This window comes from Corella eumyota, chromosome 7 (genome assembly GCF_963082875.1).
Source record: "Corella eumyota chromosome 7, kaCorEumy4.1, whole genome shotgun sequence".
Lineage (NCBI taxonomy): Eukaryota > Metazoa > Chordata > Ascidiacea > Phlebobranchia > Corellidae > Corella > Corella eumyota.
The window spans coordinates 10,386,415-10,403,065 of record NC_137496.1 but is presented as its reverse complement, the minus strand read 5'-3'; the positions used below and the strand labels follow the sequence as shown (position 1 = coordinate 10,403,065).

The window sequence follows — 16,651 nt, the reverse complement described above, 5'->3', positions numbered from 1 at the left end:
AAATTTTGTATAAGTAACCCCTACACACAAAAAAAATAAAATGTACGCCGTTTTCTGCTTTTTTGTATTAATATTTTTGTATTTTAAGTACTAATTATAATAAACACTTGACGTATGTTAATATATCTTAAAAAATATCAATTTTTCATTAGGTTTTGACGTGTAAAACTGTAATATTCGCCGATTATTATGTGAAATTTAAACGTGTTATTAACTTAACTTTTTTGTTTTACAAAATTTCCCTTTTTTCCCAAACAGTTGTCAGAATTAAAGTTGTAACTAAATACGACTATGATTAATTTGCAGCCACTACTAACTGTTTTTATTCACACAATAAAATTTAGTATCATTTTAAATTTTTTAAAATAAAAATTGTAATGTTGAAAAAACTCTAAATTCGTTAATTTTTATTAAATAAGGATTATAAAAATTCCATAAATATTCAAATAAAAACGATTCCTACCACTGGGGTAACCTTGGTATTTCAACGCTAAAAATAAAAACAATTTTTTTGCAAAAACAATTTTTTAAACTTCGTTATTTTTGACTATTAAACCCAAAATAAACAATTTAAAATGCCTAATTTTATAATTTACTAAAAATTAAATATAACTAAACTTTTTTAAACGTTTAAACTGTGGTTTTTGTTTATAAACATTAAATAAAAACGTATTTAAATATATTTTTACAAATTTAATTATTGTTCTAAAATTAAGTGTTTTTTGCAGAGGCATACAACTTGAAAATTACTAAATATACTTATTTTTTAAGATTAAACCATATTTCGTTTTTATTTAATTGAATTCCGTACAAAAATGTGAGTTTAAAACCCTAAAAATTACAAAATGGACGAATGGGACCAACTTTCGACTGATTTATTTATAAATCCAGAACCTATTGTCTTAGAAGAATCAGACTTAATCATAAGCGACTTTATCTCCCCGACAAAGCTACAACAAATTACCGGACAAGATGATTTAACCCAAGTAGAAACTTTAGAAATGGTTGTCAATACCACGGAAACAACATTAGGTAATTTTGCTCAGTATCTCCCGCGTTTAACCCAGCTTAAACTGAGTGATAGCACGATACTGTCAGTCCGTGATATTGGTACGTCCTTTCGTTGCCTTTCTGTTTTATGGATGTCAAGGTGCGGGTTAAATGATATTGATGGAATAACTTCCATGCATCATTTAAAAGAACTGTATGTCGCGTACAATAACATAGATGATATAAGCCCGATTAGTTTTTTAGATAATTTAGAAGTTTTAGACCTTGAAGCAAATAAAATATTCGACGTTCAACAAATTGATTACCTAGCCATTATGCCTAACCTTACAACCTTAACCTTAAGTGCAAATCCAGTTTGTACTTTGTATAAATCGCAAGTGGACGCAACTTGTTCATTTAGAGAATACGTGAATAAAAAACTGCCGGCGTTGAATCACTTAGATGACGATTTAACGGCAAATAATAACGAAAGACCGAAAACCTCTGGATCGCACCATTCTCAAGAAGAGGTTGAAATAATCACCAATGCAATAAAAGAAGGGTATTTACTAGATGATGTAAAAAACACGGAGCATCGTCATTCCCCGGTTAACATTAATAATTTTACCCCTAGAAATAATATTACCCGACAGCGTCCCGCAACTGCTGGGGCCCATCGATCCCCCATGTCAATCTTTGATTTACCCCTATCCACAGCAAACCCCAACAGACCTGGGTCCTCTGGGTCAGAAGGTGGGTTATCGCAACAAGATGATACCAGTAATCTAACATTTGGGGACCCCATTTGCGGTAACCCTATTAACGTTTTACGAAACCGTCGACGCTCACCTATACCTGTTACAACATTTTTAAACCAAGAATTTAGACCAACTAAGCCCAGGAAGATGTCGCGGCCTGCAACAGCTATGGGTATTCGTCGTACTCCACCTAAGTTTAACATAATTGCCCGAACAAATAGTTTTGAATCGGACCAACAAATAAATGCATCAGATTCAGATACTGACAATCAAAGTACCTCAAGAACAAATGGAGTTGGAGAAAATGCAGATAATTTAAATCAAGTTAAATCTAGGCCTGACATTTCACCATCTCCACCTATTAAAAAGGTACATGTGGGTATTTCAATTTTACTTAGATAGAAAAAGGTCTTCAAATTTTTTATCCTCGATGTGGAAAGGTCGACTTCACTGCTTAACTGTAAAGTATTATTTGTTACCCCGACCCAGTCTCAAGTTGACTTTGATAGTTTGGGGTGTTGTTAAATATAATTGCTCAATGGGGATTGAGGTTGTGGGTTAAATCACCACTGCTCTTGTGCTGCAGCACCCTTGAGTAAGGCGCTATAAACGGTATGAACTTCTGCTGAGCTAGCACTTAATCACCAGTATAATTATCAGGCAATATCAATATATATTATCCCAAACTCCCACAGGCAAATCAAAACAGGGTCGGGGTAACAGTTGTTACTCTATGTTTAGGTCACGCATTTGATTTTCCCGCATCGAGGATAAAGATATATACAAAAAATCTTTCTATTGGTTTTTAGTTCAGTAGTTGATATTGTGAAATAGTGCTTTACTCAAGGTCACTACAACAATAAAGTAGCAGGGAATCAAACCCAGGACATTTTGTACTAAAACCAAGTGTTCTAATAGTTGCACCACACTAACATCCATTAAATTAAATTTAAACAGTTTTCCTCTTTTTTAGCCCCTGTCTCCTAGCACAAGAATGCCCCCGTTCCGATCACCAACGCCCCCAACAATGTCACAAACCAGACCCCGAACAGCCGGAGATATCAGAAGATCGATGCAGTTTCGACGGTCTCTAAACCAAGAGCATCAATCTGTAGATGTCTTAACAATGAATAATGCAAGGTTTAAAACATCAAGGGAGTCAGTACAGCCCCAAAACTGAAAATGTAATTGATGACACCAACGCCAACTAAAAAGCAGTGGCAATCCAACATTTTTGAGAAGGTTCTTCTTAAATGTCGCATCACACAAATATAAAGACTTTAGTTTTTTACATCTAGACAATTTTTAAAACTGACTCTTAAAAAAACTATTTCCATTTCACCCTTTAAACCAAATTCTAATTTGGTCAAAAAACAAGAAATTTTGACATTTTAGAAATCCTGATATAAAAAAAAATATAAATAGTACACACATCCTAAGTTACAGGCAGTATGCAAAACTACTTAAAAAACTTGTAAAAAATACCGTTTTTTTAATGTTAGTTTCTTATAGTTTCATGTTGTTAGTTTAGTTGTAAAATTTGTGATAATTTTAGTGCCAAAAATGGCCCACATTTTGTTTTAAAAATGGCGGCCGATGCAATTACCTTACTGCTATTAATTTGTGAATTATTTTTTGTTTAGTAAGACCCACTGTGAGTATAACATTTCTTCCAAATCAATTTATTTTTGCTTGTTATTTTTTTTAAGAAAAGATGTTAAAAGTATGGGTTTTGTTTTGTATTATCAAGAAGTGGCCTAAATAAGAAGAAACAACAGCTTGGCATATTTTTGTTTATAATTATTTGCCAATTTTTTTTTGTATATATAGATTTATCCTCGATGTGGGAAGGTCGAGTGCGCAACCTAAACATAGAGTAACATCAGTTACTCCAACCCAATCTCGAGTTGTCTTTAGCAGTTTGGGATATTATATAGATTAAAATTGCCCGGTAATTATGCTTCTGATTAAGTGCTGGCTCAGCAGGAGTTCATACCGTTTATAGCACCTTACTCAAGGGCGCTACCGCATAAGAGTAGTGGGGATTGAACCCATAACCTCAGGGGTGGTGTAGCAAGTGTTCTTACCACTACACCACGCTGCCGGTATAATCAAGCTGCTGATTAGGTTTGAACTCAGCAGAAGTTTATACTGTTTATGGCAAGGGCACCACAGCATGAGAGCAGTAAGAATCAAACCCAGAACGTCATATAGTGAAGCCAAGTGTTCTGACCATTACACCACACTGCCGGTTCTATTAATTTTCTATAATTAATCTGTTGATTAGTTTTTGAGCTTAGCAGAAGTTTGTACCAGTCATAGTGCCTTACTTAAGGGCACTTGATCATAAAAGCAGTGGCGGTCAAACCGAGGACCTTAACTAAACAAAATGTACAACAAATATGAATTTATTTCACAAAAAAACTACTTTTAAACAAAATTCGGATCTCTTTTTAAATATCATTGCGATGATGATTGCATATGAAAACACATTTAACAAAATAATTATCCAACTTTCTAAAATCCAAATAACGAAACTGTTTAATTATTAATAATTCCACTTAAATAATCAACTGCAAGTCCTTAGCAATTAAATACAAATGCAAAAAAGCTAAAATGATTGAAGAAATAATACCACAGTGAACGTTAAATTAAATTCCTAAAAATTTTGGAACTACGGAAAATTAAATGCTATTAATTAAAAAAAAATGATAACTGCTTCATTATCTGAAATATAAATAGTATAGCATAAAAATTAAACAGTGTTTTACAAAAAGTGCACTTTAAAATTAAGGAAACTTAATTACTGCTAGTAATGTTAATTACTATAAAATTAAAAAAACAGTTTAGATACAATACATCTTACTAGCAGAAAGCTTATACATTAATAAGCTGAATTAAAAGGAATTTTATACAACTGACGCATAGTGTAGTAGTTAAACACTTGCATTTACTACACAAGGTTATGGATTCGATCCCCACTGCTTGAATACTGTAGCAGCCTGAAGTCAAAAGCTATAAACAGTGCGAACCCCGCAATTAGCATATTAATTATTGGGCAATTATAATCAATCATATTTTAGCTAACAAATTTAACTTAAAACTGGGTTAAGGTAACAAATACTACTTCATGTTTAGGCTGTGAAGTCGACCTTTCCACATTAAAAATAATATAAGTACAAAAAAATTTGTGAGTGTCGTTTTGGAATTTTTTTTTTAAATAAGAAATTTTTTAGAAAAAAAACTTTTTTAAATTTAGTTGGTTAAGATTTTATTTCTTCATTTGAAACCGACGACGATGTTTCAGTTAAGTCCATTTCGTTTGTGTTTGAATTTCTTTGTTTGCGTAATGCTACTTGTCGTCTCTGTAAAATAAATTGAAAATTTTGTTTTATGTAAACCAAGCCAAAGACAACTCAACTGAAACACAACTTAACTCATAGACAACTCAACTCATGGAAAATTTAACTTAAAGACAACTTAACTCAAACACAACTTAATTCATAGACAACTCAACTCATAGACAACTCAACTTAAAGACAACCTAACTCATAGACAACTCAACCATAAATAACTTAACTCAAAGACAACTTAACTCAGAAAAACTCAACTCAAAGATAACTTAACTCTAAGATAACTCAACTCAAATACAACTTAACCTTAAAATAACCTAAACTTTAACAACTCAACAATAGACAACTCAACATAAAAACAACTTAATTCTGGATAACTCAACTCGAAGACAACTCAATCGAGTACAACTTAACTCTGAGGCAAACTACATTTTGACAACTTAATCATGGACAACTCAACTTAAGAAAACATAATTCTGGATAACTCAACCCGACGACAACTCAACCTTAAAACAACCTACACTTGGACAACTCAACTTAAAGAAAACTCAATCCTGGATAACTTTACTCAAAGATAACTCAACTTAAAAAAAACTTAATTCTGGATAACTCAACTCGAATACAACTTAACCCTAAGACAACCTACACTTTGACAACTTAACCATGGACAACTCAACATAAAGAAAACTCAATCCTGGATAACTCAACTCGAAGACAACTCAACTCGAACACAACTCAACCCTAAGACAACCTACATTTTGACAACTTAACCATGGACAACTCAACTTAAAAAAACATAATTCTGGATAACTCAACCCGAAGACAACTCAACCTTAAAACAACCTACACTTGGACAACTCAACTTAACGAAAACTCAATCCTGGATAACTTTACTCAAAGACAACTTAACTTAAAAAAAACTTAATTCTGGATAACTCAACTCGAAGACAACTCAACCCTTGATAACTCAACCCTAAACATTTTAACTCAAAAACAACCTAACCCTAAGACAACCTACATTTTGACAACTCAACCATGGACAACTTAACTTAAAAAAAATCAATCCTGGAAAATCAACTCGAATAACTTAACTCGAATACAACTTAACCCTCAGACAACCTACACTTTGACAACTCAACCATGGACAACTCAACTTGAAAAAAACTTAAACCTGGATAACTTAACTCGAATACAACTTAACTCTTAAGACAAACTACATTTTGACAACTCAACCATGGAGAACATAACTTAAAGAAAACTTAATTCTGGATAACTTAATTCGAAGAAAACTCAACTCAAATACAACTCAACTCAAAACTCAGCTTTCAACAACTAATTTCTGGACATGGAGTGATTTAAACCCTTAAAATAAGACACAAAACTTAACTTTGTGAACTCAACGGTAAGATTTCCACTGCATTAATAAGTGAAAATACTTAAAAAATCTACTTACTCTGACCAACTTGTTATTGCCGCCCGAATAATCAGAAGAAAGCAGAATTTCAGGAAAAGTATTTTTGTCTTCACCTCCTAATATTTGTAGATCGTCATTATGGGCTTGTGATGCATACTAAAAAATTGATTAAATATATAAAGTTAAAATTAGGGTCAGCAAAGAATTATGGTTACGTAAGAAAAAAAGCAAAACCATACAATTTACAGAAAACTACATTTACCAAACTCATTTTGGATGAATAACTGTTATTTAATAAAAAACCAATGACCCGATGAACATTTTAAAAAATGCGTATGCATAAAAATGTCATTTTACTGAAAATAATACATTTTTTTTGACAATGAGACATTGTTTTTACCCCTTTTGGAAAAATATTTTTAATTAAAAAAAAAAAAGTTTTTCTAAATTTCAGTAAAATGTCGTTTTCGAAAATATGACCATTTTGTAAAATGGTTTTCTGTAATGATTAAATATGACATAAAAAGGTGGTGTTTACCTTCTTGTAGTGCTTAGTAACATAAAGTCTAGACCGAAAATCCTCCTGTAAATAAAATAATTAATAATTTTAAACAAAATTGAATGACAATTTAAAGTAGTGGTTAGAACACTTGGCTAACATGAGGTCCTGGGTTCGATCCACACTGCTTCCAATGCTGTATCGCCCTTGAGTAAGATGCAATAAACGGTATAAACTTCTGCCAAGTCAAAAAAACAACCGGCAGATTAATTTTAAGACAAATATATTTAATATTATCCCAAACTGCCCAAATCAACTTAAGACTAGGTTGAGGTAACAAATGTTACTCTATATTCAGGCTGTGAAGTCGACCTTAAATAAAAAACCTATTGTTAGAATTTAGGCTATATTTAATAAGGTAAAACAAACAAAAAAAAAATTTTTGATATTTTAAAACAAACAAATTACCTCTTCTTGAGTGGCGACAGTTAGTTCAATTTTGGGGTTGGTCTGAACATGATGGGAGCCAGTTGAAGTAGCTATTAAAATTTAAAAAAATAATCAAGTAAATAAAAATTGCACAAACTTAAAAATAACGACTAACTTAGCATTAACAAATATATATATACTTAAACATCGAGTAACATCAGTTACCCAGTCTCGAGTTGCCTGTGGCAGTTTGGGATATTATAGATTATAATTGCCCGATAATTATACTGCTGATTAAGTGCTGGCTCAGCAGGAGTTTTTACCGTTTATAGCGCTTTACTTAAGGGCGCTACAGCATGAGATCAGTGGTGATTGAACCCACGACCTCATGTGTGGTGTAGCAAGTGTTCTTACCATTACACCATACTGCAGGTAGATATATTTAATAAAACATAGTGAACAATATGTATAGATTTATGAATATGTCCCAATTTATAGACTTACAAAATAAATAAACTGTCGTTTGTGGTTCGCAGGTAAATTATCACTTGCAAATATTAGCTAAGTGTTGCAACATTATTTTGATAGTTTAAATCCAGACCACAAGGCTATTAAAGTGTTATGTTACAGAGTTTTGCAATTTTGTAAGTGATGTATATAGCATGTTAGTATGGTTGACAATAAATCACAAAATGACTTTAAAACCTTTAAAAAATGGCTGTGGTACTTACAATTTAATTTTTAAAAATACTGGAAAATAATTAACATAAAAAAATCAGGTTACCATATTTTTTGTGTGGCGTAGAAAGTACTAAGTAGCGTAGTGAACGTATACAAGCTAGTACTTTCTACGTCATCACAAACAAGGCTTCCCTTTTCTTTTTGATTTCATAATTTTAATTTTTTTTTAAAGTTGTATAACTTAAAAAGTAGGTGAAATTATTAAAAGTTAAAACCATTTTTGTGTTCAGTGACACCAACTTTATTTATTTTCAAGTTAATGAATATCGCTAATATATGACTTTAACTAAATCAAAATTTTTGTGTATAACAAGTTTTTAAAATAAATTAATTTAAATTTCACCGTTTCAATTTTTTTTTTTCGTAAATTTCAATTTTTTTTTTTCGTATATATACAGATCAATTTTAATCTTTACAAATTACATACTAACTAAAAAATTCGATAAAATAAACACGGTTGAGCAAAATTTACATATTTTTAATGGGTACTTAATCCTATAAAGATAAGACAAATTTATGAACCTTGTACAAACAATAGTTAAACCTTTAACCGATAAACAAAATAAATATTTGAACTTACTGCTTGCAAAACTTCTCGACGATGTACTCAAAGCATCGCCATTCTGCCAACAATTTATATCCTAAAAAACAATTTTTTAAAGTTTTGTTTTTATTTTTAATGTGGGAAGGTTGATTTTACAACCTAAACATAGAGTAACATTTGTTACCCTGACCCAGTCTCGAGTTGGTTTTGACAGTTTGAGATATTATTGATTATATTTGCCCGAAAATTAATTTGCTGATTATTTTTTTTAGCTTAATAGGAGTTTATACCATTTATAGTGCCTCACTGAAGACTGTTACAGCATGGAAGCAGTAAGAATCAAACCTTACACCTTAAATAGAATAACATTTGTTACCCCAACCCAGTCTTAAGTTGACATTTGACGACATTGGCCGATAATTATTTTTTTAATTGTTATTTGGCTTAGCTGGAGTTTGTACTGTCAAAAGTGTCTTACTTAAGGTTACTACAGTATAAAAGCAGTGGGGATCGAACCCTGGACTTCACATTTATGTTAAAATTAAATAAACACAAAAAAATCTTACCACGTTCTTTGGAATAGTTGTTGACTTCAGTCTTATAATCTCTTTCTCGCATTTAAACAATTTCTCTTTTACTTCATCGTATTTTTCTTCCAGCTCTCTTATCTGGGTTCTGTAGCAAGCTTTCTCTTGCATACAATCCTTTGCAGACATCTGGGCTTCATTTCTTTCTTTCAATAACTAAAAGCAATAAAAATATTAAATTTTTTTTAACAAATTTAAAAAATTTTTTTTTTTTAACATTTAATTTTTTTTACATATTTTTATTTGTTTTTGGTGTAGTAGTTAGAACACACTACAGGTTATAATATAACTTAAATAAGTTAAAAATAATAACAAACCAAATATTATTATAAGGCCAATTAGGTTTATGTTTAGATATAAAAGGAAAGAACTTAGACTAAACAAACAAAAAAGTTTAAAAATACAAATTGTAAAACATACAAAAAAAATTTTTAATTTTTTTTTCCTAATTTAAAAAAATTTTTTTTTTTACCATTTTTCTTTCCTTTTCTACTTCTTGATATTGTTGCCAAACCGAGTCTTTTCTCAATCTATGCATGTCAATATCGCTTCTTAACACCGACACTGTTAATTCTAACTGTTCTTTTTCCTCCAAGTACTAAAAACAATAAAAAAAATTATTAAAAAAATTTTATTCGGTTTGGCTGCGTGGTGTAGTGGTTAAAACACTAGGGTCAACTACAAGAGATCCTGGGTTCGATCCTTACTGCTCCAATGCTGTTGTGCCCTTAAGTGAGGTGCTATAAATGGTAAAAACTTTTGTTAAACAAAAAACAATCAGCAGATTAACTATCAAGCAATTTTAATAAATAATATTCCAAACTTTTAAAGTCAACTCAAGACTGGGTAGGGGTAACTAATGTTACTCTATGTTTTGGCTGTAAAGTCGACCTTCCAACATCGAGGATAAATTTTTAAAAAAATTAAATTTTCTTACTTTGTCTCTTAAGCTTTCCGCTTCAGCACAATCCACTCTCAACTTGTTAATATTCTCCAAAGCTTCACCATAAACTTCTATAGCTTCTTCTTTGTCACGTTGCATTATCTGAATTCTCATATCAGTATCATCATTATTCTGAAAATATTTAAAAAAAAAAATTTTTGAAAAAAAAAATTTAAAAAAATCTATTTCGAAAAAATTGAAAATTTTGGTTAACCTTTTCGTTATTCATGTTGAACAGCTTAAGTTTAAGAAGGTCGATCTCTCGGTCCTTTTTTAATAAATCTGAGATAGTCGGCCCACTTTGAAGTTGCCTTCTTAATCTAACAGAGTGGCGTTGCTCAAAGTCAACCGAGTTTTTCATCTGAAAAAAAAAAAATTTAAAAAATTTTTCCTTAAGTGCTAACAGCTAAAATGGTGTAGTGGTTACTTGAGTTGAATTGTTAAGGTCCTGGGTTTGATCCCCACTGCTTTTATGTTGTAGCGCCCTTAAGTAAGGTGCTATAAACAGTATAAACTTCTGCTGAGACAAAAACTTAATCAGCAGCATAATTATCAAGCAATTCTAATTTTTAATATTCCAAACTGCCAAAGTCAACTTAAGACTGGGTCGGGGTAACAAATGTTACTCTATGTTTAAGCCGTAAAGTTAACCTTTCCACATCGAGAATAAATTAATTAAAAAAACTTTAAGAAGTGGGAATCAAACCCAGGACCTCATGTGGTGATTGAATACAAAAAAATTACCGTCACTAATTCCAATTTTAGTTTATCAAGTTCGTCTTTCGCTTGAATGTTGAGTTCACGAAGCTTTGAATTTTCTCCTGAAGCATCATATGCTTGCATGCATATCTTGTAATTTTCAGTCTTTAATCTGTCAACCTCTTGTCTCAGTGTTCCAATTTCATTATCTATGTTTTCGTAGCGTTGAACTCTGTAAAAATTAAAAAAAAAATATTACTCTAAAAAAAAATAAAAAAAAAAATTTTTTTTAAATACTAATCTGAAAAAAAAATTTATTTTTTACGTTTTTAATTTTAATTAACCAAAAAAATTATATATTTTTATCTAAAGTGAACATAATTTTTATTTATTTATCCTCGATGTGGAAAAGTCGACTTCACAACCTAAACATAGAGTAACATTTGTTACCCTGACCCAGTCTCAAGTTGACTTTGGCAGTTTAAAATTAATTTGCCGATTGTTTTTGGCTTAACTGGAGTTTATACCGTCCGTAGCACTTTACTTAAGGGCACTACAGCATTAAAGCAGTGGAAATCAAACCCATATATATATAGTAAAGCTAACTGTTATAATTTACAATATTTTAAGGAAATACAAAATTTATCCTGATATTACTCATAAGATTTCTTACAAATAATGCAAAAAAGTTAAAAACAGCATTTGTTATTAAATGAATAATAAGAATGTACTTATTACATCATAATCAAAACAATATTCAAATCATGATTTTCGAAGCAAAAATCTATTTTTTGTTTAATTTCCATATTAGTATGACAACTTTCGATTTACTAAAACTGAAACCCAAAAAAAATTTTTGCATTTAAAAAATATTCCCAAAATTATTTAAAAAAAACTTTTTATTTTTTTATTTTTTTAAATTATTTAGTTTTTTGGTCTTAGCAGAAGTTCATATCAGTTATCAGTTATCGCACCTTACTTAAGTGCCCTACAACATGAGAGCAGTGGGGGTTGAACCCAGGGCCTCATGTAGTGAAGCCAAGTGTTCTAACCACTACACTATTCTGCCAATTTCCGAAAATATACATTTATTAAAATCAATATTGTTTTATTTAAATTTTATATATTTTCCGATATTTTTTATAGGACAACATATGTTTAAGAGATTTATATAAATATAAGCAGAAACTAAAAATCAATAGATAACAAACAAGGAGAAGTCACATTGCCATTACTAAAGCCAGTTCTAAATACAACATTACAAAAAAAAAAAAAAAATTTAAATTTTTTTTTTGAAATTAAATTTTTTTTATTTTTTTTACCTTTGGCTTAGCTCTTCAGTTTTAGTTCTTAGGTTATCCGTATCTTTATTTTTTTCCTCAATTACTGCAAAGTTTTTTCTAATTCTACTTTTCAATTTTTCATTTTCTTTCAATGCGTCAATTAACATTAATGAAATTTGGTTTGGATCTAAATCTAATAAAAAATATATTTTTTTTTTGTATTTTTTTATCCTTGATGTGGAACGGACGACTTTATGGCCCAAACATAGAGTAACATTTGTTACCCTGACCCAGTCTCAAGTTGACTTAGGCAGTTTAAGTAATTCTTAATTAAAATTGCTCAAAAACTACTAGTTTTTGGCCCAGCAGGAGTTTGTACCATTTATAGCACCCTACTTAAGGGCACTACTGCATAAAAGCAGTGGGGAGCGAACCCAGGACCTCAAAAACACTTAACCCAAAAAATATTGCAATAAACTTATTTTTAGCCAACTATTTAAAAAAAAATAAAATTAAAAAAACTTTCCTTACAAAAATTTTTTTTGACAATCTACCTGCACCAAGATCAATAAACTTGGCTGTTTCGTTGACATCAGGTTCTTTTCCTGTAATATCTTTGTAAATATCAGAATAATATTTTCCCAAAACAACCAAAAATCTCTTGTAGTTCTGTCCGCCTTTTCTTAGGAGCACGTTTAGTAAAGAGTCTAAAAATAAAAAGTTTTTTGCATATTTATTTATCCTCGATGCGGGAAGGTCGACTTCACAACCTAAACATAGAGTATCATTTGTTACTCAGACCCAATCTCGAGTTGTCTCTAGCAGTTTGGAATATTATAGATTAGAATTGATCGATAATTAATCTGCTGATTAAATGTTGGCTTAGCAGGAGTTTATACCGTTTATAGCGCCTTACTCAAGGGCAATACAAAGTAAAAGTAGTTGGGATCAAACCCAGGACCTTATGGTGTTGCCATAGTTTCTTATAAACTGTTGTTAATACTATAAATATATATTTAAAAAAAAAATTTGGACAAAATTTCGATGCTTACTTATTCTTTGCTTTTCAGTTGAGTTGATGTGTCTGTTTCTGATTTCTTCGTCGTCTTCTCTGTCAATCACATGCAGACTCTGCAACGCTGGACTCATGCGCTCATAGACAACACGTTCTACTATGTGCAATCTGCAATATAAGAAAGCATTAAGTTTTTAAATAAAATGACAACTGCGCTGCCTAAACATAAGAGTTTTTTTTTGTATATATCTTTATCCTCGGTGTGGGAAAGTCGAATGCGCGACCTAAACATAGAGTAACATCAGTTACTCCGACCCAGTCTCAAGCAAGTGTTCTTACCAATATACCACGCTGCCGGTTAAAGTTATATTTGTTACCCAGACCAAGTGTTAAGATGCCTTCAGCAGTTTGAAATATTATCAATAATTAATCTGCTGATTATTTATTTTGGCCCAGCAGGAGTTTATACCCTTTTTAGTGCCCAACTTAATGATTTTGCAGCATGGAAGCAGTGGGAATCAAACCCATAGCTTCATTTAGTAAAGTCGAGTGTTTTAACCACTACACTATGCAGCCATCTTAAACATTAAAGCAGTGGGGATCAAACCCAGAATCTTAAGTGACAATGTTAAAATATCCTCCAAAATTTTACAAAAGTGTTGGTACCTGTAAGAGGTCAGCTCCTCCTTCCAGCTCTCCTCTTCCAACTCTGCATCACTTGAATGTCCGCTAGAGATCATTTTTGCATTTTTTTATTTAATCTCTATTTAAATAAGCATAAAAATTATTTTAAAGCTATAATTATATTATAATATACTTCACCAATTTTTGAATAGCAAATATTGCAATAAATAACAATAGAGCATACCTAACTTATAATGTTCTATTTTTACATAATTAAAAAATGTTACAAATTAAATTATTAACATTTTTTATATAAAACTAATATAGTTATGTTTATGCTATGTATACATATATAAATTATGAGTAGGCTAAAACTGATGACAATAGCTAGTTAAAACAATTTATAATAAAATACTAAATCTAGAATATTTACAAAAAACTGTATGTTAACTTTGTTATTTTTTCTAAATAAGCAGTTTTTAGTACTCAAAAAATTTTTTTTTGAGTCATATCAGAAAGTCATGAGTATTAACATGTTTAGTAACTTAAGTTTCGGTTACATAAGCACGCAAAAAAGGCAAAATACGCTAACATTTTTTTAACAAAAACTATATGCCTAAAATGCCATTTTTTCATTACAAAATGCTCCCTTTTTTCGGTAAAAAATTTAACCTAAATTTCTGTAAAATGTTATTTAAAAAAAAATGGTTTTTGAAAATATGTCATTTTGTAATTTGTGGCGGAAAGTTTTTTTAATAATTCATTCATCTGATTTTTCAGTAACAATTATTTCTTCATTTTTTAATTCCTCTTTTATTTCATCTTTTGTCTCGGTTTCTAAGTTTTCCTCATCTATAGATTGAGAATGCAATGCCTTACTATCATCTAATTCAATTGGGGGGGTTGGATTCAAAGTTTCAATTGAATCTTGTTTTATTTCTTTTGTATTTAGAACCTGTTTATGCGGCAGAAACTGGATTAATAAGTTGACAGGCTCTTCAATATTAATATAACCATCTTTATACTTTGTGTAAATATTGTTTAAGTGCCCAAATTGATCAGAAATTGAATCTAATGGTAGCAAACGGCTTAGACACGAGTTTAAATGGGGTAGTGCATCGTCGATAAACGCCGCACAAAATTTAATAAATGCTTTTTTTTCCGATGTACTGAATGCAGGTTCTTCGGCACGATGAAACGCAAGAATAGTTTCAGTTATTTTTAAAACTGACTCCATAATTAAGGGTGGTAATTCGATAGCCATTGACAGAGGACAGCACACTCTTAGTTGGTTTAAAGCTTCTAAGACACGGTTTACATAGGCAGCTAGTGGTGTAAAATCAAGCAATGTAATAGGAGGTTGTAGATCTGTTTCGTTGCCTTGAACTGGAATTGGTTTGGTTGTAATTTGGTTGTACGACATAGCAGTCGCTATGAGTGAGAACGACATCATATCGTTGTCGAACTCAAATGATGCTTGCTCGACGAGATTTTTGAAACCGTCAAGTGCAACTTTTTTAAAAATCGGAATTAAAAGGCATCGGAAGTCTGCGCCGACACGACTAAAAGACTGACCAAAATACATGCACTGACCTAAGACAGAGTCTAACCTACTGCCTAGCACAAAAGGCAGACAGGTCTTCAGAACATCGATAAAGCAGTTTATTCTAAAAACGAGCCAGCAGTGAAATACCGAAGCAGTAGACGGTACATCTTGAGTAAGGCTCTGTTTTTCTGAGTATAAACTAACCGATTCATCGCTAAAAATAGCTCGATATTGAGTTATAATATCAAAGACATGTACTCTGCTGACTTCAATTGTTTGAGTTAATCTTTCGAAGGCGTTATGCTCTCCTTCTCCAGATGGAATTTGGTTTAAAATCCCTTCAAGCCATGTATTGCGAGCTTGCAGAAACTTTAATCGTAATTCCATTTCCGTAAAGCATTCCATTCTTCTTAGGTATCCGACAATACGTAAGCAAGCAGGCAGTTGAATTGCAGTTTGGAGTTGACCCAACAATTGCTCGAGCATTAGTTGAGCAGAACGATGCACATCCTTGATTACTCCACTCATAATAAAAATATCAGCAATATATGGTTTTTTTTCGAGACGTTTCACATAAAACATTAGCTCAAGTGCATCTTCAAAATATTGGTTACGAACACAAGTATCCATAAGCTGCGGGATCTCAAGAATTTCTAACAATTCTGTGTGCCGAGTTAGAGTCAAAGAGTTAGCATGACGAATAGCAGCAATGTCATTTGCCTCTTTAATAAAACTCTTTCCATGATCCGAGAGTAAGCCTATTTTCTTCTGACTTTCTTGAAGTCGGTCCTCAACCACCCCGAAATCTTGAAAAATATTCTTCGAACATTCAGTTGTTCGAATAAAAGTTTTGTAATTATGAAAAGCAAGGTCCTGAGTTTGTTCTAGTATTTGGGCCCGCTGGTCGGCCAAATAATTAGGCTCTTGGTTCAATTTTTGTATCCCATATGAACATAAACGTGATAAATAGAGCGAAAATGCTGGGTTTGATCTCTGATTTTCCGAAAATTTATCTTTAAAAATGTTTGACAATACGCTTTCGTCGTCTATATCAACGTTTAATATTTCTTCATTTTCCATTTTGTGTTTAACTTAAACTAAAACCTTATCTGTAATTTAAAGCAACAAATACTATATAGTTAATTAAGACTGACACCACGCGACTATATATTATTACACAGATAAAGCAGCAAAGTGTAAATCATTAGCAAAATCAAAAAAATTAT

General features: G+C 31.3%; 3 protein-coding genes across 4 annotated transcripts; 1 reads left to right on the top strand and 2 right to left on the bottom strand.

Moving 5' to 3' along the window:
• The first annotated feature begins 746 nt into the window (after nt 1–746).
• Nucleotides 747–3,402, top strand: LOC145759461 (leucine-rich repeat-containing protein 56-like). Its single transcript, XM_082573298.1, has 2 exons — nt 747–2,117; nt 2,722–3,402. The coding sequence occupies exons 1-2, from the start codon at nt 846–848 to the stop codon at nt 2,926–2,928; spliced, it is 1,479 nt and encodes a 492-aa protein (XP_082429424.1). The 5' UTR covers nt 747–845; the 3' UTR covers nt 2,929–3,402.
• Nucleotides 3,403–4,333: 931 nt separating this feature from the next.
• On the bottom strand, nt 4,334–14,020 carry LOC145759543 (caspase recruitment domain-containing protein 9-like). 2 transcript variants are annotated; one of them, XM_082573388.1, is made up of 14 exons: nt 13,922–14,020; nt 13,293–13,423; nt 12,795–12,947; nt 12,280–12,433; nt 11,003–11,189; nt 10,473–10,619; nt 10,253–10,390; nt 9,788–9,913; nt 9,295–9,471; nt 8,765–8,825; nt 7,483–7,553; nt 7,054–7,098; nt 6,555–6,671; nt 4,334–5,113 (listed from the first exon to the last, which is right to left on the bottom strand). In XM_082573388.1, the coding sequence occupies exons 1-14, from the start codon at nt 13,993–13,995 to the stop codon at nt 5,012–5,014; spliced, it is 1,683 nt and encodes a 560-aa protein (XP_082429514.1). In that variant the 5' UTR covers nt 13,996–14,020; the 3' UTR covers nt 4,334–5,011. The 2 variants fall into 2 exon arrangements, with proteins under 2 accessions (XP_082429514.1, XP_082429515.1); XM_082573389.1 differs by having other exon boundaries at nt 12,280–12,427.
• A 196-nt stretch (nt 14,021–14,216) lies between these two features.
• Nucleotides 14,217–16,549, bottom strand: LOC145759303 (conserved oligomeric Golgi complex subunit 8-like). Its single transcript, XM_082573105.1, has one exon. It carries the CDS (start codon nt 16,503–16,505, stop codon nt 14,640–14,642), a length of 1,866 nt encoding a protein of 621 aa, XP_082429231.1. The 5' UTR covers nt 16,506–16,549; the 3' UTR covers nt 14,217–14,639.
• Nucleotides 16,550–16,651: the final 102 nt, after the last annotated feature.